At 36.0% G+C, this 23,952-nt stretch overlaps 2 protein-coding genes across 4 annotated transcripts in view; one reads left to right on the forward strand and one right to left on the reverse strand.

The window, feature by feature from the left end:
* The window catches only part of IRAG2 (inositol 1,4,5-triphosphate receptor associated 2), a 100,126-nt gene extending 92,795 nt beyond the window's left edge, over window positions 1-7,331 (forward strand). For both annotated transcript variants that reach the window (XM_060112043.1, XM_060112044.1), the window contains 6 exons: window positions 837-880; window positions 2,773-2,835; window positions 2,953-3,002; window positions 3,300-3,401; window positions 5,512-5,619; window positions 6,726-7,331. In XM_060112043.1, coding sequence (XP_059968026.1) covers window positions 837-880; window positions 2,773-2,835; window positions 2,953-3,002; window positions 3,300-3,401; window positions 5,512-5,619; window positions 6,726-6,969 — 611 coding nt within the window. In that variant the 3' untranslated portion in view covers window positions 6,970-7,331. The remainder of the gene's footprint in view (window positions 1-836; window positions 881-2,772; window positions 2,836-2,952; window positions 3,003-3,299; window positions 3,402-5,511; window positions 5,620-6,725) is intronic.
* Window positions 7,332-7,458: 127 nt separating this feature from the next.
* DNAI7 (dynein axonemal intermediate chain 7) overlaps window positions 7,459-23,952 on the reverse strand; it is a 56,503-nt gene continuing 40,009 nt past the window's right edge. Inside the window, exons 7-13 of one of the 2 annotated variants that reach the window (XM_060112045.1) lie at window positions 20,977-21,052; window positions 18,003-18,163; window positions 15,039-15,195; window positions 12,216-12,430; window positions 10,635-10,802; window positions 8,563-8,676; window positions 7,459-7,737 (exon numbers count right to left, since the gene is read on the reverse strand). In XM_060112045.1, the coding sequence (XP_059968028.1) occupies window positions 7,459-7,737; window positions 8,563-8,676; window positions 10,635-10,802; window positions 12,216-12,430; window positions 15,039-15,195; window positions 18,003-18,163; window positions 20,977-21,052 (1,170 nt within the window). The remainder of the gene's footprint in view (window positions 7,738-8,562; window positions 8,677-10,634; window positions 10,803-12,215; window positions 12,431-15,038; window positions 15,196-18,002; window positions 18,164-20,976; window positions 21,053-23,952) is intronic. The other variant, XM_060112046.1, reaches the window with a different exon arrangement.

Raw genomic sequence — 23,952 nt, forward strand, 5'->3', positions numbered from 1 at the left:
TTCTTATTATTTAATGTCTTTAGTATAAGACCCTTATGTTAAGATTATATTAGAAGGATATGATATATAGAATATAAGAAATAACTCATTCCTGTTATTTATATAGCCCAGAGTAAGATGTCTGTTAGAAAACAAATTAGGAGACAAGATGGATTTTACGGTAGACACCAAGATTTCATTAAAATGATGACATGAGAGAATATAACTAATCCAACTCATTGAGTTGACCCCAGTGTTGTCTTACTTAGGATATGTTAGAATTGGCTTTCTCCACACATAAAGCAAGGCACAATAGCATAAATGAACCACTCTTATCAACAATGGTTTTGTATCCCTCGAACAAGGAAGGACTGTGACAGAGTAAGCTGATCAATAGATTGGAAAATAGGGAGACATCTGAGATGATGGAGAATATCTTAACAGAAGGCTTATATAAATCTTATAGTTTTATTTTAAATAGACAGTATGAATGTTTATAGGCAGAATTTTCATTTTAATGATCTGTTTCCTCTTCTTGAAAAGTAATAACATTTGATGATCTTCTGATCTGTAATTTTGGACTCATTGATTCAGCAGACATTCATTTAGTGCCCCCTCTGTGCTAGGCAGGCATTGTGGACATTGGCAGTGACATAGAGGACTGTATTCCATTGGTTCAGATTACTAATGTTATGAATCACCAAATAAATGATAATCAGATATTTATATTGCTCAGTACTCTCTAGGGTCTTAAATAAATACTTTCTAACCATTGCTTTTCTTTGTAAAGAATTAAGACCATTGCGTTAAATTGCACATGTAATTCCAAAAATCCACAAATGTGTTTTCCCTTTCAGGTGACTGCCAAATTAAGAAACGTTCAGCTTCTCTAAACTCTAAGGTAACAAAGTCTATCAAATGTTATAGCTGAGATGGTTTTAAAATATTACTTGAAGCAACATGGCTTTAAATGTAAATCATAAAACAACAGTGATTTTAATTCATATATGTTATGTATATATACGTGTGTGTTTATGTTTATATATGTACACTTTTGTACTTCTTGCAATATTTGTATATCAATTAAGTTTGCCTGGCAGTGAGAGGAAAGCCAGTATAACGATAGTTTCTCTCTCATGTGAAACCAAAGTTGGGAATAAGCAGTCCAACAATGGCAGAGCAGCTTCACAAAATCCCAGTCCCCGTCTCTCTTGCCAAGTCATCAACCTCAGCGCTTTGCTTCCATCTCATAGTCTAAGATAGCTTTGACATTTCTGTACCAAGTCCTGGGCATTATGTTGAGTCATGCTCCAAGAAAAAGGAAGAAGCGAGAACAGGTGTTCCTCTACCTCTGAAGACACTTCCTAGAAGTCCCAGATAACATTTCCCTTTTCATTCTTTGCTGGAAATAAGATGAAAACAGCTTTTATTCTGGAGGCTGTATGCCTAACTAAAAATTAGTGGGGTTTGTTACTAAGGAGAAGTGGAAAACAGGATATTGAAAGTCAACCAGCAGTTTTTGTCAGTTTGAAAATCAAGATTTCACTGAATTTTTGAGTAAAGGACTTTAAAATCATTCCATCCAAATCTTTTTCACAGATGAGGAAATTAACTTTCACAGAAGTTAAGTGATTAGTTATGACCCTGTAGTGATAGAATCATGATTAGAACCCAGGTTTTTGGACCACAATTTGATATTTTTGATGTTCAACTAACCTATAAAATTAAATTAGGAATGGTGGTTTAAGAAAATAATTCACATAAAACTTCCTCAGTTTATTTCCTGAAGTTCTACTTATTTAAATGTGAAGAGTCACAAAATATAACATTCTCCTCTACAAATCTCAAGGCTGAGGTATAAACACATCCGTTCATTATAATGTCATACTCATCCTTAAATGTATTAAATGGAAAAAATGAAACCATGAAAAAAAAATCCCTAAATAGGTGTGTATTTATCTCCTCTTGAGTTGGGGAAAACCTTTCCAAGCATAAAAGAAATGGTAGCAAAAGAGGGGAAGAGATGAGGGACTTCCCTGGCGGTCCAGTATTTAAGATTCCACGCTTCCATTGCAGGCGGCATGGGTTCAATCCCTGGTCAGAGAACTAAGATCCTGCATGCCACACGATGTGGCCAAAAACAAAACAAAACCAAAGATAAAAAAAAAGAGATGAAAAGATTTGGCTACATTAACAATAAATAAATTCTGCCAAGGGCTTCCCTGGTGGCACAGTGGTTGAGAGTCCGCCTGCCGATGCAGGGGACACGGCTTTGTGCCCCTGTCTGGGAAGATCCCACATGCCGCGGAGCGGCTGGGCCCGTGAGTCATGGCCGCTGAGCCTGCGCGTCCGGAGCCTGTGCTCCACAGCAGGAGAGGCCACAGCAGTGAGAGGCCCGCGTACCGAAAAAAAAAAAAAAATTCTGCCAAGAAATATCATTAACAAAATTAATATAGGCAAAAATCATAAACAGGTGGTTCTCAGAGCAGATACATACAGGGTTATTTGGCATAGAAAAACAGTGTTCAGGGTTACTGGAAACCTAAACAGAAAGCTTTATATTCCTTACTTGATTGGCAAAAATTGTCCATTGTTGGAGAAGGTAGAATATAAATTGGCAGCATATTTCTGGAAGGCAATCTGGCCATAACAAAATCCTTGAAAATATGTCTCCTGTTTAACTCATCAGTGGTCAAGTACATGGATGTGTACATTCAAGAATACCCATCAGTGTTTCATACAAGGATAAAACATTGAGAATTTTCTAAGTGTACATTTTCCCCCTTTGGGTAGCCATCTTCTCTTCGAAGAGTGACCATTGCCTCTTTGCCCAGAAATATTGGAAATGCAGGAATGGTAAGCAAATCCCTAAGTGTTCTTAGTCAAAAGCAAATTTATTTTCATATGACAGAAATATAAATTTACTTCACTAAATTCATATTTTATTATTTCCTTAACATCTGAACTTTAAAGGTGGCTGGGATGGAAAATAATGAACGATTCAGTAGGAGGTCAAGCAGTTGGTAAGTGTAATTTTATGGTGGTTCTTTGGGAACCTTACTGTTTTATAACTGGGCTAAAGTAAATGTTTGAAATAAGTGATATAGTAACATTTGATTTGCATGGAGTATATGCAGAATAATTATAAAAATTGGCATATGTTCATGAAATTATTTCTTATGAAATAAGCATTACATGAATATGCCAAGGAAAAAAATAAGAATGTATCATTTTTGTATTGATTTAGGTAGTGGGAAATAAATTGGTAGTGGCTACAGAAGTATTTGATTTGACAAGTGGCTATAATCATCTTTATTTAGGCGTATTTTGGGGTCAAAGCAGAGTGAACATCGTCCCTCATTACATCGATTTATTAGCACCTATTCCTGGGCAGATGCTGAAGAAGAAAAATGTGAACTAAAGTAGGTGAAGCTTGATGTGTTTATTAACCTGATGTGCCGGGCATACATAGTGGGGATCACTTTTATTCTGTGGAGATGAGGTCAATGCTGCATCATCAAAAAGATCCTTCATTGTTTAAGACTTTTGTGAACTATAAAGTACTATATAAGTGTTACTTGCTAATACATTCACTCTCATAGCACTCAGTACTTCAAGGTTTGAGCTCTTAAGTTAGAAAAGAACCTGGAATTTGCCAGATATGTGAAGAGAATTTTTTTCCTGTATAGGTTTCTTGTCATCAGGGGGAAAGGTCAATAAAGAGCCCCAGAAATAAAATTTTCATCTACTTAGATGAATTATTTACAACATATAATGTAATATGTAATATATGCGCATTATATATACATGTCTTCCCTTTAAGTAAATGAAGACTAGGGGAAACATAAAATTCTACATTGCTATCTCTATATCTAGCAAGTTAAACAAATAAAATATACTTCTATAATGAAAGGTAGAGGGCAAGAGGGATGGACAAGAAGAAATGCTGCCTCTAAATCCTTGGGTAACATTGGACAAATTGCTTAACCTTATTTGGTCTCAGTTTCCTCGTCTGTAGAGATCTTAATGAAATGATTTTACGTTGATTTTATAACATGTTCATTGCATGCCTGTTATGTGAGACACACTATGCTCAAGCTTAAGAGATATAAAGATGAAAAAGACATAGTTCCTACCCTCAAAGCCTTTATTTTTTCTTTAAATAATCCTGGGAGTCTAATTGCATGTATTGAACTCTTTTTAGATTTAGAGTTAACATAATGGATATTTTCTGATTTGGGTTAAAAAAATTAAGAGTTTCCTTGAAAAGATTATAATCTATTTTTAAATTTTTGTCAGTATGGTATGATTTCTACTGAGAAGTTTTCCCAAATGAAAGACTGAAACCTTGAGAATCCTATAAGAATTCTAGCTTTGGGGCTTTGTTGCCTTTAAAAACCAAACTAAAATCTATCACATGCATTCCCTATAGGTATTTGACTAAAAAACAAAACCAAAAACTTTGAGACACAATTCCCTTTGGCAATTGTGAGGGGATTGTAAGTTTGGGATTTCAAAGTTCAAATCCAACTAGGGACTCATCAGTGAACATGAAACATGGAACATGAACAATGAAACAAGTTTTGTTCAGGTAAAGGACCCCTCTTTAGATAATATGATTTTATTTAAATACAGTCAACCCATTTGCTACTTCCCAGCTCACTGACCACTAATAGTTTATTTTAGGTAGTTTTATACCAAACATATCTTCATAAACATGTTTAAAAGTATTAAGATTTTTTAGAGAAAGAAGAAATGACACTTTGACGTTATTCCACTTTAGCACTGCTCAAAAAACGTACAGAAAAAAGAGTAAAATCAATTGTTAATGAGAAAAATTTTATGATACGTTGAATGAAGAATACAGAGGGAGAAATATAGCATCCACATTTGCTTTTTAAAGTGTAGTTACTAATACACACACAGACACACACACACGCACATGCTGAGAAGGAAAATCACAGTAACAACACTGGTTAATTATGAGTGGTGAGAATTGACTAACTTACACATGTTCTTTGTAAATCTCCCCTTTTTATTTGTTCTTTGACTAGCATCCCAACTTTCTACAACAAACATTTGCTATTTTTCTAAATACAGAAAGTTACTTTAAAAAATTAAATTCCTGGGCTCCCCTGGTGGCACAGTGGTTGAGAGTCCGCCTGCCGATGCAGGGGACACGGGTTCATGCCCCGGTCCGGGAAGATCCCACATGCCATGGAGCGGCTGGGCCCGTGAGCCATAGCCGCTGAGCCTGCGCGTCCGGAGCCTGTGCTCCGCAACGGGAGAGGCCACAACAGTGAGAGGCCCGCATAACACACACACACACACACACACACAATTAAATTCCTATAAATGGTTAAAAATATAAAGTTGGTGATTTGACTTTTAGAATTAGCTATTTATCAAATCTTTCTAAAGCAAAACGAGTATCTGTGAGCTTCCTTAGTAATACAGGAAAATGTAGCAGTATCTTATAAATAATAATAGCACATTATCCATAGTTTAATATTTAAAAACATTTATTTACAGAACTAAAGATGACTCAGAACCACCTGAAGAAGAAACAGTAGAAAGAACAAGAAAGCTAAGTCTTTCTGAAAAGAAAAATAATCCATCAAAATGGGATGTCTTTTCAATGTAAGTTTTCTACTTGCTAAATGATACCATTTTGGTGGAATGGGGAAAGGTAAGGCAGGGTTAGCAGAATTAATCTTAATCAAATTACTTTACTAAAACACCTTTCAAAATGTTAAATTTGGGCTTCCCTGGTGGCGCAGTGGTTGAGAGTCCGCCTGCCAATGCAGGGGACGCTGGTTCATGCCCCGGTCCGGGAGGATCCCACATGCCTCGGAGCGGCTGGGCCCGTGAGCCATGGCTGCTGGGCCTGCGTGTCTGGAGCCTGTGCTCCGCAATGGGAGAGGCCACAACAGTGAGAGGCCCACGTACCACAAAAAAAAAAAAAAAAAAGTTAAATTTAAGATGAATAACAAACTCCATATGGTGTTTAACAATTAGCCCTGAACCTATGAACTACAAGAGGCAGGTGAGTTCACAGTGTTAAGAACTTGGCCTTGGAACCAGATGGCCCAGGCTTGAATTAGCTCTCTGACTGTGTGTGACCCAGGCAAGTTCATCCATTTTTGAGCACTGATTTCTTCATCTATAAAATAGAGATGATAATAGTACCTATGTAATTGCTTTGCTGTCATGAGTAAATGAATTAGCACATGTAAAACACATAGTTAACTATTTTCAAAGACTTATATGATGCTGTAATTAGCTTTCTTGGTGGGTGTTTCTAAAAGGAATTTTAGCATTTCAGTACAGCAAAAGTCCAGGGTATGGTGAGAAATAAGTGACATGTTTATAAGTACATATATCTTGCTCTACCCAATGAATAACATTATTTCTTCTACCCCAGGAATATAAATTGCCTTACCTGATTGAAAAAATGAACTTAATACTCAAATGTACTTGTTAGGAGTTAAATAATGCCTAAATCACATAATTTTCAGATTCCTACCTTAGCACATCATTTCTTTAATTCTAAAAATTATAAGGGGTGTAGGGAGCAGATTGTGGCCAAAGCCAAGAGGCTAGATCATACTATGTAGCTTATTATGAGGAAGTGTTGGTGGAATTCTGCAGGGCAGATGCATGACTTGATTACTGTTGACAAAAGGAGTGTTTCTAATAACAGATTATTGTGATTACCACATGCTGATTTTGTGTTTTCCTTGTAGTTATAACACAATAGCTTCCTGGGCAACAAACCTCAAGACTTCCATCAGAGAGGCCAATAAGGCACTCTGGCTTTCTGTCGCGTTCGTTGTACTATTTGCGGCATTGATGAGCTTCTTCACAGGCCGATTTTTCCAGAAGTCTGTGGATGCTGCTCCCACACAGGATGGGGACTCCTGGATGTCTCTAGAACATATCTTGTGGCCATTTACCAGACTCCAACACAATGGGCCACCGCCAGTGTGACTGCAGCACATCCTAATGTGCTAATGCTAATCTTGATTTTTAAAGTTTCAGTATCTGAACTTTGTAAATTAGTAACTTTTAGCTGGGAAATGATAGCATGGAACCAGAGGTTCTCAGAATGACTGTAAGATATTTTATATTCCCTCTTTTTGTGATTACCTTCCTAACTAAAATACAATGGGGAGGAAGCCCACCTATATGATTTTTTAATGAGCTTTTTGAGGAGGAGATATTATTGTTTGTTAAAATTTATTGAAATAAAGAACCATTCAAATTTTCATATGGTGAATGTTGGAAGTCTCAGTAGGTCACATGCATAAGGAAAAAACCCCTAATTCTTAGAAAATAAAATTTGAGTATAAAATGCTGATTAGATCATTTTAACAGCCTATTTGGCATATATTCACTCATTACACTTTATTGTAGGAATACTGGATTTTTCTCCAAGTTGCTTCATTCTTCATACTGAATAAAATCGATCAGTGGGGATTAAGAATAGCTGAGTAATCTAGTTGAGAGTAGCATGTGGCATACAGAGTCAACAAACTGGCAGTTGGAACACCTAACTTTCTTCATTGCTTCTTCAGAAGCAAAATCCTTAACCATGTGATATAAAGTAGAATGAAACTCAGTTTCTTCTTTAAGGGCTTCAGAGAATGCATCACTGGATTCATTGATTTTGAGACTTTGTGCCCTATCACCACTAAACATTAAAAGGGTCCAATTAGGATTTTGAATGGGTTCTTCTTTAGGAAGGTGTTCCCTCACCTAAAGAAAAAGAAAGAAAAATATGTTAATAGTTCTTCTTTTATTGGGTATTTTGACAGTACTGTATTTTATTTGAAGGGCTCAGTTGAGTTCCCTGAATTGCTAAGATAAAAAGAAACAGTCTTAATGTCCCATTTTTTTTAAAGCATGAAACTGTTTATATTTTGGTGTTTATGGAACTTATCAAAATGTATTAATTCCTTAAAAAATATTTATAGAGTGGCTTCAAGTGTCAGGTACTGTTCTAGGTGCTGGGGATAAAACAACAACAAAGAAAAAATAACTAAATGTATTAATGAGTAACTAACAACCGCAACCATAAAAACCTTGTCTTCAAGGAGCTTATATTGTAATAGGAGAAACACACAATAAACAAGATAAATAAATATGGTGGCTCATTTATGCTAAAATATTCATCAGTCATCTTGTAGAATTTTATAAGACAAATTCTTTATCAGGCAGTAGGAAATGTGCCAGAAAGTTAAACTGGAGGCCTAACCCTCTCAGAGGAGAAAGTCTGTGAATCATAGATATATTCACGTGAAAGGCTGACATTTGTTCTTCAGCTGATGTAAAGAGAGATAAGGTCTCTAAGCCTGAAATCAAGAGCATTTGATACCATAATGGACAATGAAAGTATAACCTTTACATGGTTTGGTTTTATATTTTTGACAAAATTAAAGAAAATGAAGTTGTAAAACTCCATTTTGAATGTTAATCTTTTTCACCTTTTTAAAAGGAGAAGCCATGGTCTACATTCATTTAGCTTTTGAGTATCTTCTTTTGGAGCACAAAATAGTTTAATGGGGTTTTTGCATACTATACCTGAAATACAACTTTTTTAGAATCACATACTGTATTCCACTTGCTCCAACCAAACGCAAAAGCAGAACTTAACAGGGCCATTTGTCGATAAGCTTTCACTTCTACCAAAGGAAGCTGTCAATATACAAACAAATAGAGTTGATCGTAGAGCCTCTCTAGTCTCCCTTCCATCCTTGGGCTCTTACAGTCTGGTCTGGTCTCAACACAGATCCATTTAAATGTAAGTCGGGTGAAGTTAATCAGACAGAGAAGACAAATATCATATGATATCACTTATAAGTGGAATCTAAAAAAATGGTATGAATGAACTTACTTACAAAACAGAAATAGAGTCACAGATGTAGAAAACAAAATTATGGTTAACAAGGGAGGAAAAGCTGGGGGGGGGATAAATTGGGAGATTGGGATTGACATATACATACTACTATATATAAAATAGATAACTAATAAGGACCTACTGTACAGCACAAGGAACTCTACTCAATACTCTGTAATGGCCTATATGGAAAAAGAATCTAAAAAAGAGTGAATATATGTATATATGTATAACTGACTCACTTTGCTGTAGAGCAGAAATTAACACAACATTGTAAATCAACTATAATCCAATAAAAATTTTAAAAAACTATTAAAAAATAAAATAAAATTCAAATATTAAAAAAATAAAATAAAATGTAAGATTACATGACTTCTTTCTCAAAACGGAGCAATGGCTTCCCTTTTCAGAGTAGAATCCAAAGTCCTAACTATGCTCCACAAGGGCCTCTGTGGCCTGACATCCCCCGTACACCCCATTATCTCTCTGACCTTATCCCCTGTTCTTCTCCCTTTGCTCTCTTGGCACCCCGGCCTCCTTGCTGTTCCTCCCATCCTCAAACACATCAGGACACGCCCTCTGGGCTCTTTCCCCAGGTCTTCTCTCCACCTGGAAGCTGATATCCTTCCAGAGATATCAACTTGGCTAAATTCCCCACCTTCAAGCATTGCTCAAATCTTGTCTCCTTATTGAACCCCTCTCCCCCTACACCCTATTTGGTATTGTAACTTTCCTTTTTCCATACCACTTAGCACCTTTTGACATATAAGATAATTTTGTTTATTATGTTTGTTGTTTATTTTTGCCTCCCTCAACTAGAATGTAAGCTCCACAAGGGCAGGGACCTGTGTTTTATTCACTGTTTCCTAAGCATCTAAAACAATGTCTAGAATATAGGTGTTCAGAAAAAAAAAAGTCTTGAGTATAATATTCTGAAAAGATGACTAGTATATGACATTCAGCATTTGTAGAGTAACTGGCAATTTGAGTTACTAAAACTAAGGTTGGTTTTTTTTTCCCTACGCATATATGTATACACTCTTATTGACAGGATTATTTTCAAATGTTGTGTCTACCTATATGGCCATTTTCTGGTATATTATAAACTTGTTCTTGAGTATAGAACTGCCCAAAACACCTTTCATGATTAGAAGCCACTTTGTCTTTATTCATGCATCATAAATATTTGCTAAACATCTACTGTATTCTAGGAATAGGCTTGGTACTAGAAGAATCAAAGTTGATTAAGAAACGGCCACCCCCCTCAAGGAGCTCACAGTTTAACATGGAAGGATCTCATTTAACTAAACTTATGCATTATATGAAGCTGTACGCAGACAGGGAGGCTCTGTCGAGAAATAGAAGGAAGTGGGTTTGGTGGTCCTTGTATGTCTAATTTTGCCTGACTTCTCATATTTGGGAAACTGCTGCGTCATTTACTCTTTTAAGAAATCTTACATGTATCCAGTCTGGAAGGAGAAAGAAAGCATACGAAATGGGAAGTTGCTCAGACTACCTTTGCACTAAACTGACCAGCTGTGGTTATGCTCCATGTGTCATTATGAAGATCATACAACAGATTATTAAATTTGAGAGAACCCTGGATTTTTGGTCATGCTATTTATTCCTTCCTAACTATAATCTTATATAAGTGAATATAGAAAACCATTGGTGTACCTTAAGATTTATATAAAATTTAATACTTGCTAACATTCTAAATGTCCAGCACATTAAATTTGGAAAGATTCATTCTTACCTTATAGTTTATAACAACATAAAAGTGAGAGTGTCCAGTAGGGAAGATATTCAGTCCAGCTTCTTTCAAAGCAATAATGAAAGAAACAGGAGTCATCCACTTTTCTTCCAAAATAGAGGAATGCTTTTTGTTATTTAGTTTGATTGACGCTAACATGCAGAGGTTTTCCTAGTTTCAATAAGAAAAAAGAAATGTTTATACAAGTTAAAAAACTATTACCTCATTATCATTCTAGGTCCAGCTGTTAGGTTCTTTACACTATTAAAATAAAATCCTATATTAAAAAGAATGCAGGACAGATATGTTTTAGGCCTGATCCAAAAGCTCCACCGCAAAGTCTCCACGTTACCTTAAGCAGTTTATTAACTCTTCTTGGGCTCATCTGAGCAATCCAGGGACTAAACTGAAGGATCTCTCAGGTCTCCTACTTTATAAATTATGATCTAAGAATACTGCATGTGTTCATATTGATATATAATAGCTATTTGACAGCAATCATGTTGCAACTTTTAAGGATCATAATTTTTTATACATATATAATAAAATTTTAACATAATAATGCAAAATTATTATCCAGTTTTAAAGTTTGCAAAGTGGTGGGACTTCCCTGGTGGTCCAGTGGTTAAGACTTCATGCTCCCAATGCAGGGGTCCCGGGTTCAATCCCTGGTCAGGGAACTAAGATCCCACATGCTGCAACTACTGAGCCCTCATGCTCTAGAGCCCACGTGCTGCAACTAGAGAGCCTGTGCGCCACAACTACTGAGACTGTTTGCCTCAATGAAGACCCAGCACGGCCACAGTAAATAAATAATTTTTTTAATAATAAAAAAAATGTCTGCAAAGTGGCAATTTGAAGGTGTACAGAGTTCACATCTCTCATCTGACTTTAAAAGCCAAATTTGATGATATTCTAGCCTTCCTGCCACAGTCATAAGGAATTTCAGGTTATCTCTTTTTTTTTTTCTCTCTCTCTTTTTAAAAACAACTTTCATGAGGTGTATCTTACATATCATAAAATTCACCCAAGTGCACAGTCCAGTGATTTTTTGGGTAACTTTACTGAGTGGTGCAACTATCACCATAAATCAGTTTTACAGCATTTTCATCCCTCCGATAAAATCACTTACGTCCATTTACAGTTAATCCTCATTCCCACCCTCAGCCTCAGGCAACCACTAAATCTACTTTTTGTGTCTCTAAATTTCAGACTGTAATTTCTGAGTGATGAGCAATGGAGGCACTGAAAAGGGATTTCAAATGGCTAGGTGATAAGATCAGGAAGCCTCTTTGGAGTGGATCAAAAACTCTGAAAGTCATACTGCAACCAGGCTTATAGCTTCACCAATTGTTCTATTCCTAGTAACTTTAGGGTGCAAATTTGTACTTTACTTATTACATGCTATTTCCTATCTATTTAATTTATATTTCATTTAGAAATTATAGTTCAAGGTATACTGTAAATAGATTTATAAAAGATACATTTCAATATGTAAATCAGCAGTGATTGATTGCTTTGACACACTTACAGTCATCAAAGAGATTTAGCTCTTTGACATGACTTGCTATAACAGCAGTTTACCTTAATTTGTATTTGAATCTCAGTAAATACTGTAGTCACAGTCAGAAGTACTTTATTCACATCCAGTGGTCTTAGCTCCCATGACTGGTATGGCATATTAACATGAGCATCTTGAATCAAGGTAACAGGGCCAAAAGTTTCCAGGCTGAATGTTATAAGTCTGTCTTCCGATTTGTAAGATACATTGCTGATGCCATCAGTTTTCCAGTGTTTACCTTTATAATTAGGAAGAATGTGACATTAGTTCCATTTTTTCCTCTGCAAAAATAAGAATGAAACCACTCCCATAACTGCAATATGTATACATTGATTTTTCACATTTAGAATAGAATCTCCACAAAAAGCCAGCTGCAACAACATCATATACCTCTGAGCCTCTGCACATGCCACTCTTTCTTCCTAGAGGACTCTTCCTTTAGCTCTTAGAGAAACTCTCTTCATCTTTCTTTTTAAACAACTTTAAAATTCACCTGTCTTGAGTATACGATTATTTTTAGTAAATTTATCGAGCTGTGCGACCATCATCACCATCCAGTTTTATTCAGTTTTAGAACATTATTATCCTCCAAATAAGATCTCTTATGTCCGTTTATAGTTAATTCCCATTCCCATCACCAGCCCCAAGCAACTATTAATATACTTCCTGTCTCTAAAGATTTGCCTTTTCTGGACTTTTCATTAAATACAATCATATAATAGGTAGTATTCTCTGTCTCTTACAACTCAATAATAAAACACAACCCAACTTAAAAATGGGCAAAAGATTTGAATAAACATTTCATCAAAGAAGGTACACAAAAGTATAGTAAATACATTAAAAACGATGCTCAACATTACCAGTCATTAGGGAAATACAAATTAAAACCACGAACTACCATTTCACACGCACCAGAGTGGCTATAATCAAAAAAACAGATAATAACAAATGTTGGCAAGGATGTGGAGAAATGGGAAACCTCGTATCTTGCTGGTACAGCTACTTTGAAAAATAATTTGGCAAGTTTCTTAAATAGTTAAGCATCAATTTACAATTCAACCCAGCAATTCCACTCCTAGGGATATACCCAAGAGGAATGAAGACATATGTCCACACAAGACTTACATGTGAATGTTCTCTTAGTCTCTTAAGGACCTGTTCAATATTCCACCCTAGGAGAAGCCTTCCATAACTCTCCAGATGGGACCCAGCCACTGTTCTGCTCCTTAGCACTTCTGATTTTTTTCCCTCTCTGCCTCTCCTACAACTTTGAAAACTCCTGGAAGAAGGAACTATGTCTCATTTATCTCTATCTTTCTTATTGATTAGCATATTTATGGAACAAATGAATCATTATCTTTCTAGAACACCCTCTTCATTCCCACTTGGCTTTCTCCTCTTCTCACATGGAGGGTTTCACTAACTATTTTTGAGTCTTAAATTCAATATAATAAATACAATTATATTGGAAAACTAAGATCTTTATAATTCCTCTTTTTGTTTTTACATTAACAAAATTATTTTAATTTGTAAACGTAGAAATTAAGTATTGCCTATAAATAAATTCTTCAACTTTCTAGTATTTCCTGGCAAAAATGTTTCCCCATGGTTTAAAAATTACTGGAGTTGTAGATTATTGTCGTATAATTACTGTAGTTAGAGTCAATTTTTACATATTGTATTTCCCTGAATCATGTGGGATAATTTACCTTGTCTAATACTAATTGAGTATGAATAAATTTTAATGTGATAAATATTTAGGAACATTACCATTAAAGGAAAGGAAAAGTGAAATCTCTAAAAGCAACATGAAAGGAAAAAATTAATGTTCATTTTGATATACTTTATGGTTTAATGTATTGATAAAAATACTGTTTTTAATATATAAATTATTTCTAGAATAAATAATGTCTTGTGGCTATGTCTATACAAGCAAAAATATGGAGTATTGTAGCAACCATGAAAAAATTTAAAGTATAAAATATTCTCTAAATTCTCTGCCCCCATTAACTAAAGTAATAGCTCTGTGCTTTAGTGATCTTATCTGTTCTAAACCTATCATCTAGTATGTAAACCCTTTCACAAATAAATAGATGGATGTAGAATAATTCACCTACACTAAAAACAAAGCTATTTGGCTTTCATCTAAGAGCCCCAAAATGTGCATATATTAATTCACAAGACCGAGACCTTTCAAAGTTTAGCCAGCCAACCCCAAATAAGGTATCTGTTAATGACTGGTGGATTATTAGCTCGTATTTCTGTTAGTACTTCTGATTTTATTGATATTTATTTAACATTTTGAATAAGCAATAATTTCCCATGATTCAACAGCCAAAAGTTATAAAGAGGCATACAGTGGCTAGTTTTCCTCTTTCTCAGGTTTCCCATTTGCCCACTCCACATCCTCAGTACCTGGCTGTAATAAGCTTTGCAACTTATAAATCATTAGCATTAAAATAATCAAATTTTAATCACCCCAGTGTGAATTATTTGGCCATTTCAAGAGAGAGTAGGCTTTTCATATGTTTGTTTTGATTTGCTATACTATCTTGATATTTTTATTCATTTCCTTTTTTTAAAAAACTTAATTGTATAAACATAAAGAAATTTCTCAGAGAATATGGCAGATATAAACACTTCAGCAACTAATAGTTATAAAAAACTCCAATCCCTATTCTTTTCCATCAAGAGCAAACAAAACAAAGACCCTAGAATTGGCAGAGAAATACGTAAGATTAGAAACTCAGTTTACACGCTGCATTTCCTAATTTGATTTAAGAATTTATATTATTGTATCTCTTTTCATTACATAATTATCAAAGCTGGTTAAGGCATTGCTGTACCTTCAGCATCCCACCTTGCAACCATAGGATTCTCAAAAAAGATTATGTTCTCATGAACTTCAAGCATGACCTCTATGGGTGGGAAAGCATTTTCTGTTTCAAAGTCTTCTGCAGTTTCTGGAGGATATGTATATTTCTGTAATCCTTCTTTGAGTATCTTTTAAAAATGACCAAAATAATACCAAGTTAGAAGCTGACTGGTAACAGTTAAAGATGTAAATACTGCTGAATAAACTATACAGTTATTTTAAATAAGCACTGCAGTTTGGTCACATTTAACTATAGATTGACTAACAAAATGTCACAATAAAATTAAAGATAATGATTTGAGGAAAAAAAACCCACGACATTTGAATGTAATTCAGAACCCTCCTGTGGGCCAGGTTCTATGCTGGCTGGGACTTAACTATTCATTTTATCCCTCCAAGTAACTCTACAAGGCATATATTTAACAGAGAAGATAACTGGGACTTACAGAAATCAATTAATGTGCCAAAGATTACAAAATGACTTCAAGAAGGTGCCAGAAGTCAAAAATAGATCTACAGGATTCCAAATCCCATGTTCCAATACCTTGGTTAGGGTGTGTGTGGAAAGACAGAAAGAAGTATAAGCAACCTTTTGAGAAGTGTAGAAACAAATGAATGAAATTAATTAAAAATCATCATATTGCATACCTTAAACTTACACAATGTTATATTTCAATTATTTCTCAAAAAAGCTCTGGGGCAAGGGTGGGGAGAAAGTAAATTAAGCCAAGGGCAGATGTCTGTGGGATAAAGGAGATTTGTCCATTATCAGAATTTAGCAGAGAAGGATCTAGGAAAGGGGGGGAAGATTAAAAATGTTACAAAATAGGGTTTCCCTGGTGGCACAGTGGTTGGGAGTCCGCCTGCTGATGCAGCGGACACGGGTTCGTGACCCAGTCCGGGAAGATCCCACATGCCGCAGAGCGGCTGGGCCCATGAGCCATGGCCGCTGAGCCTGTGCGTCCGGAGCCTGTGCTCCACAGTGGGAGAGGCCACAACAGTGAGAGGCCCGCGTACCGCAAAAACAAACAAACAAACAAACAAAAAAGTTACAAAATAGAGGAAAAGATTGGATGGGGAAAATTTCTAGGGGACGTGTGAGATTATTAAAAAGGGACTTGGAAAAAAGGAGGAAGGCCTCTTTGTTGCAGCAGAGAAAAACAGGTGTGAAGGAGGATACTCTGGGCTCAAACTGGGAGCCTGGAGTGGTGGTATCAGGATATCCTGTCAAAATTCAAGAACAACAACTCTTTGGATGAATCCTTGAAATTCCCAGTTCAGGGTAGGACCTTCCTATGGATAAAGAGTTTTGAAGGCCTACCTCCACCAAAGGGTGTCTTTCTTGGACTCCTCCCTGTCCTTCAATTATCCCTGAGGTAGGGAAGGTTGATTCAAGTAGATTCTTCAAAGTGGCTACAGACCAGATTATCTCCCCACGTTCACCCTAATAACTGCATTCTCGTTTGTGGGGAGAAGGGGAGAGGATCAGCAATATCATCCCTAAGAGGGTAAAAATTAGCTTACGGGGATCATGAAACAATTGTACTCTTTTAGGTATAAAATACAGATACACATATAGCACATAAGCAGATACACAGTATATCTGTGGTATTAATATTTTGGCAAGGGGGCAGTTGGGAAAAAAATGTCTACAAAGACTCCTTAGAGGGGTGATAATGGAAAAAAAATAAAAATTGAGAAATACCTCTGTAATTCAAGAATGCATGAAGATCCTTAATGGATAGGATTGTGGGTGAGAAGTGCCTGACAATCTATGTACATGATGTGTTAGAGCAGAGAGATGGGGATGGGAGGGGGTCGGGAGGGAGCAGGGAGAAAGAAAAGAAGGGCAGGAGAGAAAGAAAGGAAGGAGGAAGGGGCCATGACAACATAAGTGGGTGTATCTGGGACGTAGGCCACCAAAAGTTAAACCAAGCCAATGCTAGCGCAAGTGTTACTGCTTATTGAAACAGAAGTGAGAAACTCCTTGAAAAATGATGAACAACTGCTACCATCAGTATCCTTACTACTCATGTGGGCTATCTGTACATCAGCAGCATTGGCATTGCCTGGATCAGTGCTTCTCAAACTTTAATGTGCATATGAATCACCTTAGGGTCCTGTTAAAATGCAGATGAAGTAGATCTGAGGTGAAACACCAAATTATGCATTTCTAACAAGTTCCCAGGTGATGCTGATGCTTCAGGTTCATAGACCACACTTTGTATATCAAAGATCCAGACCAGTGGTTCTCAAAGTTTGGAATGTGTTTTGCTAAAACACAGACTGCTGAATCTCACCTCCAGAGTTTTTGATTCAGTAGGACTGAGGTGGGGCCCATGAATTTGCATTTCTAGCAAATTCCCAGATGATGCCAAATGATGCTAATGCTTCTTGTCAAGGGACCACATGCTGGGAACCACTGATTTAGACCAGAGTCCACCAACTGTGGTCCCCGAGAGATCCAGCCCACCACCAGTTTTTGTAAATAAAGTTTAACTGGGACACAGCGATGCCCGTTCATTTACATATGACTGTTTTAATGTTACAGTGGCAGAGTTGAGGAGTTGCGACAGAGCTGGTATGGCCCACAAAGCTGAAAATATTTACCATCTGGTCCTTTACAGAAAAAGCTTGCCAGCCTCTGAAATAGACTGTCATTATTAAGGCCAAATTGGCACAATATAATCATAGTGCTATAGGTTTACAATTAAGTTAACATGTATGAATTCTAGTTTTAAAATCCATATTATTTCAGATTCCTTTCCTTTAGTATCTGATTCAAATTTATACATTCAAGACAGTTTAAAATTACATTGTTTCCTTTGTGCTTGCTTAATAGGGTTAAATTCATTAGATGTTTAGATCGTTTGAGATGAAGTAAAAGCATGAGAAATTATTTTATTCATAAATTTTGATTCAAGAATTAACCTACTTCCACAATCATCCAGCCCTTCCTCGGTTTACACTGTGGAGGAAGCTCCAAAATATCCAAGTGGTGCACTCCACCCAGAGCTGTGAATTGGCATAAATCAACCTCATTTTCTTCAGAGAAATATGGCTTTTCAGGGGCATTCTCTAACAGCAACAACTGCGCTGAAATTCATCAGATTAGTTCAGTTTCTAAATAGATCATAACATTTCTGTATTTTCTTAGTGGGAAAATGAAAATGTTCTAATACAGGTAAATGAAGTTTTTATTTAGCTGCTAAATATTTTCAAAATGTGGTTGATTCAAAACTATTCACAAAGCTAAGCTTGAAAGTGGGAATAGGCATGCATAATGTTAGGGTGCAGGAGAGGGCCCCATTTATATTTTATATACTAACATTATAGGAATTTGTATACAATAAGGATGTGTTACAATTAACATAAAAACTTTAAAAATATGGTTTTCTGTATGGGAGGAAAAATAATTTTCCCACTACCCTTCTGAGTTCTTGGCCAAGACTCCTGTAATAAAAGACAGATTAACAAGAGAAAAATGAACAGAATTATTAACATGTACACCTCATGTATACATGGGAGATACCCTGAGAAAAATTGGTAACTCAAAGAGGTGGTTTAGAACTCTGGCTTATATAGCATCTTCTACAAAGAATAATAAATTTGTGGAGAGATAACAGGACAAAGGAAAGCAGTTTTAGGCTTCCAAGGGCAGAGATAAAGCCTGTTATGTAAATTCCTCTGGCATCCTCTCCAGGCTGATGGGGTCTAAACTTGTCTCTGGGAATTAACCTTTGTCCCTCCTGGTAGAGAGGGGAGGAAAAACACTTTTGAAAGTTTATGCCCTGCTTTTAGGCAAATAGGAGGAGGGTAAGGACCTTTTCTTGCATCTTTTTAACTGTTTTCAGCTCAAAATAATTCTTATGCCAAAGTGGCAGATTTTGGGGTGGCATACCCTGCTAACCTTCATTATAAAAGATCAAATGTGGTTTAACACAAAATTTAATAACTGACAAATTAATTTTTTTAAATTGGACCTTATGGAGCTAAAAATCTGAAAGAAGTAAAATGTTAAAAAAAAATTTTGGCCCATATATGAAATGAAAGCTAATTTTTTTTTTTCAACAAAAATAGGCCCAGCTTATAGAAAAACAGGGATGGAGGTTTGAAAGTGAAGAAACTGGACTGGATAATCTTTGTGTTCAGACATTTTACAGGGAAATTCTATGATCCCATAAATCTCAGTGCACAATCAGGGGATATCTGATGTCACATACCATCATTCCCACCTTTCACCAAAATTCTTTCAATAGAGTGTAATAGATAAGAAGAGGAAATCAGACCCTTACAGGTTCCACCCTTGACTAGCTGTGTGACCTTATACAAGATATGCTAATTAACAACTCTAGTCTCAGTTCCTTCCTCAACAAATGCATATAATAGTAGTATCTATCTTCTACAATTTGGGGGAGCTGTGATTTAATACAAGAAAGGAGTTTAGAACTGGTGCCAGACCCATAGTAAAAATTCAGGGACTGTTAGTCTTATTATTTATCATTACAATTTTCCTCTCCCATTAAAGGAAGCACACTGAGATGGCACTGAATTTAACCCACAGAGATTAGGCACTGAAAATAAGTGGAAATATCCAGAGAAAATTCCAGTTAAGCAATTGCCCCCTTTTCCTTGTATACATTCAATAAAATGTATACCTTAAGTAATTTTCAAATGTATCTAATTAATAGTCCATTTACCTGAAAAGAAAGTCAGAAAGAATACTGTGTCCCAATTTAGACTATTTATGATATATATTATTTGGGGATCACCATGTAGAAACCTTGGTATTATTGACAGAGTTTCATGAATTGAATATATTATCATATTTCTAACAGGAAAATTATCTCATAAGGATTATAGAAAAATTATAAAGATATAAACCTAGTTCACTGCTGACACAAAAGTGTATTGGAAAAAGTGAAGTAGACAAGAAGCCTGTTATAAAAAAGTATGCTAAGAAATATATAAAAAGTATATTCCTTAGAAGTTACTGGGAAAGAAGCATAATGATAAAGTTAGTGGAAAACATGTATATAAACCTCAAACTAAAAGATTTTCAAATTAGACATCACTATCATTTTGACATATTAAAACTATATCCAGTTTCTATTTGCCAGGATAAGACTGAATACAGAAGTGTTGAAAAATTTCTGATCATGTACACGTGCTTGAGAATGTTCAGTGCAACACTGCTTATAATAATAAAAAAAATTAGAAATAATCTTATTGTCTACTAATAAGGATTTAAATAATGTCCCATTATTGGATGACATTATACAGATACTTTAAAAAGTAAGGTTACTGGGCTTCCCTGGTGGCGCAGTGGTTGAGAGTCCGCCTGCCGACGCAGGGGACGCGGGTTCGTGCCCCGGTGCGGGAGGAGCCCACATGCCGCGGAGCGGCTGGGCCCGTGAGCCATGGCTGCTGAGCCTGCGTGTCCGGAGCCTGTGCTCCGCAACGGGAGAGGCCACAACAGTGAGAGGCCCGCGTACCGCAAAAAAAAAAAAAAAAAAAAAAAAAGTAAGGTTACCAATGTGCTCTGACTTAGAATCTTGTTGAATATTATTCATTTAAGCAGAATATATATTGTGTTCTATGTATGTATGTACAATGACAAATATTATTAGGTGAAAAAAAGTAATTTTCAACAAAAACATCTGTATGATATGATCCCATGGTTTTATTTAAAACCAAAAGAGAGAGAAACAGAGACAGACAGAGAGAGATTGCACAAATTTTAAAAAGTTGTTAACATTGGTTATAGCAGAAGACAGATGAGGAAGAATTTTCACTTTATACTTCTGCAACATCTGAGTTTTTTTTTTTTTACAATGTCCCTGCATTTCTTTTATAAGCAGAAAAATCCCAATAAAATTAAATTCTAAAAATGTAATTTAGAGGAATACCTGCTAAAACTGTTTCACTTAATAATTTCATTTCCAGTTCATATTTTGTGGCTTCAGGTTCTTCCTGGACAGAACTCTACAGAGAACACAAGGACAGATGGGTGTGATCGTCAGTGTCTGCTGCAGCCCAGATTCACTCTCTTCCTGTTCCAGTTCCCACTAGATTTCTGCTACCTTAATTCCAGGGCCTCAGATGGACACTTGCTCTGGCCTAAAACTGGATTCAAAAACAATATTTAAAAAATTAATTTAAATGAGAGCACATCTCCACAGAACCTCACAAGGGCAGCAGCTAGCCTGCTCAGATTCTTTGCTGAAAACCCTTTGCTGAAAAGTGTAAAACAGAGAGACTAGGAAGCAATGCAAGCTATAAAAATATTTGTATTTGCATTTTGGTTTTAGCCAAGTTTTAGATTTTGCTTGATTTTGGCAATAAACTCTCTGATAGACTAATTCCAAAGCCTGCTTTTGGGTAAGCCTCTGAGGGGAATTAAAGATGCTATGTACCAAGTAATGTAGAAGACATCATTACATCCTGGTGTAGTAAAAAGAATACTACAAAAAGAGGACATAGGAATTTATATTTAAATCTGCCACTAACTTACCTTTGTGACCTTGAGCAAGTCATTTAACCATTATGGGCCTCAAATGCCTGATCTAACAACCCATTTGGTATGTAACTGTGTGCCAGACATATGATACCTCTTGTAAACAATCGTAAAAGATAGCTATTATTTTCATTTTACAGAAAAGAGAACTGAAGCTTAGGGAGATGACTGGTCTAAGGGTCAAATAAAATAATAAAAGTAAAGAATTTTGTACACTGTAAAGTACTAGATAAATGCAGTATTATGAAAATTTGGTACGTGTGTGCTAATATTTGCAAACTGGATCACATCCAGCAAACTTCATTTGATCTCAAATACCACCTGTACTTTTCTACAGCAATAAAAGAATCTTATACCCGAATTCTAGTCAGAAGCTTAATGCCAGTTCATCCCACCATGCCTCTCACCCTCATCCACCATCCAAAGCCAAGTCCCCCTTAGTAAATTATCTTTTCCCTACTCTCATCACCATATTGCCCTGTATCTTCCTCTTGACCAGTTTTAACACTATGCATTCTCTGTCAACTCTCTCCATCAGGCCTCTGACACTTCTCACTTATTAACTCATTCATTCAAAGAATTTTTATTGAGTGCCTAACTTGTACAGGCATCCATAGATGCTAGAAGTAAAAGGAAGGAAAAGACAAGGTCCCTGACTTAAGGAGCTGCCAGTCTATTAGGAAAGCAGGTAAACAAACAGGCATAATACCATTTGTGGGTGCTGTAGTGTAGTAAGGGGTCCACAATAGAATAGTAAGGAAGAACAGTTAATTCTGTGGGAGAAATAGTCTGTGGGTGGTGAAAAAAGGAAACGCTACCCAAAGGTGGTAAAGTTTGAACTAAATCTTGAAAGATAATTAGGTTTTCCCCAAAACGGTGGGAGGGAATTTTAAGTATGAGTGAAGGCAGAAAGGTATGAAGCAAAACAGAGGGTTACAAGCACCCCTGAGTAGTCAGGCATGGTTGGAATGAGACAGGCTAGGAGGGTGTAAAGATTTGAAGCTGGAGAGAGGCAGGCCAGCTTGTGGAGAGCTTTGGATGCCACTCTAAAGGCTAGAATTTCCTCTGTGGGTAAGAGAGAGCCCCCAAAAGATTTTTACTAGGAAAGTAACATGAAGAAATTTGCATTTGGAAAGAGAATTCTGGTGCCCACCTGATGAATGTATTGCTTTGTAAAGAGTAAGAAGTCCAAGGTAAGAGGATCAGGGCCTAACTCAAGATAGAAGCAATCAGGACCATTAGAAGGAGCATATGTGAGAGATGATAAGGAAGTAAATCAACATAACTTGGATGGCAACTGGATATAGAAGTAAGGCAAGGGACAGGCAAAGACTGATTTACAGATGCTTGGCTTAGGTAATAAGATGGATGGTGGTAACAATTACCAAGAAAAGAAAAGGAAGAATAGGTTTGGGGAAAAAAAGTAGTGAATTTGATTGTGGATATGTTGGATTTGAGGTGCCCATGGAACATCTAGGTAGCCTTTGATATTATCTACCATTAAAAAGCCAGTTGCATTTCTTTCTTACAGGAAGGATTTTCTCCAACAATATCAAAGATATCAAACCAACAAGTGAGTCAGCCTTTCCAATTCACATCTTCAAAAAGTTGAGAATTCTTCAGCATGTAGATCAAACTGGTTTTCTACCTTGCAGGGAGTCCAAGAATTTAGACTTTCTCAACAGAACGTTCCCCTTAATAACCACAGTACTTCAGTATGCAACAACAGGAATTTATCAGTGTCCGTATTATCACATAAGAGAATAATCTTGTATTTAAGTCAACACATTGCCTTTATCTAATTCATAATTTTTATAATTCTATGTTACTCTTTAGTTCTATTGACTCTTTTTGAAGTTAGACTTCTGGAGGAAGGAAGCAATGGGTCAGTTTACATTCTGATGCAAGTTCCTTACTCTTAATAACTATCCTAGAATGTTTTCCTGTCATTGCAGCTAGAACATACTCCTGCACAATAATTAAACTCCAAACCACATTTATTGATACTATAAGCCTTCATAGTTTTATACATTCTAAAACTCCTTGTGTTTGTTGGCAATGAAACTGAAAAAAAACTTTTCTTCATATTAATATCATGTTTATATCTGCTAATGAAAAGTCTTCTTTCATCATAATTGTTTTAGAAAAATTTCCATGTATTATTTTTCTTCTAGCTAAACTTTAATAGTGTTTTGTCAAGTCTCAACAGTTACCAAGTGAAATTTTTATTTGAATTGCACTAAATTTATAGATTATATAATAAATCTATCTAAAAAATAACATTCCTTAAAACTGTTTGCCTGGAAATGTTGACAGAATATGAAGCAGAGAAGGTAGTTAAAGTATAACTTTTCAATGACACCTTGGT

Source organism: Mesoplodon densirostris, chromosome 11 (assembly GCF_025265405.1).
Source record: "Mesoplodon densirostris isolate mMesDen1 chromosome 11, mMesDen1 primary haplotype, whole genome shotgun sequence".
In the NCBI taxonomy this organism is placed as follows: domain Eukaryota; kingdom Metazoa; phylum Chordata; class Mammalia; order Artiodactyla; family Ziphiidae; genus Mesoplodon; species Mesoplodon densirostris.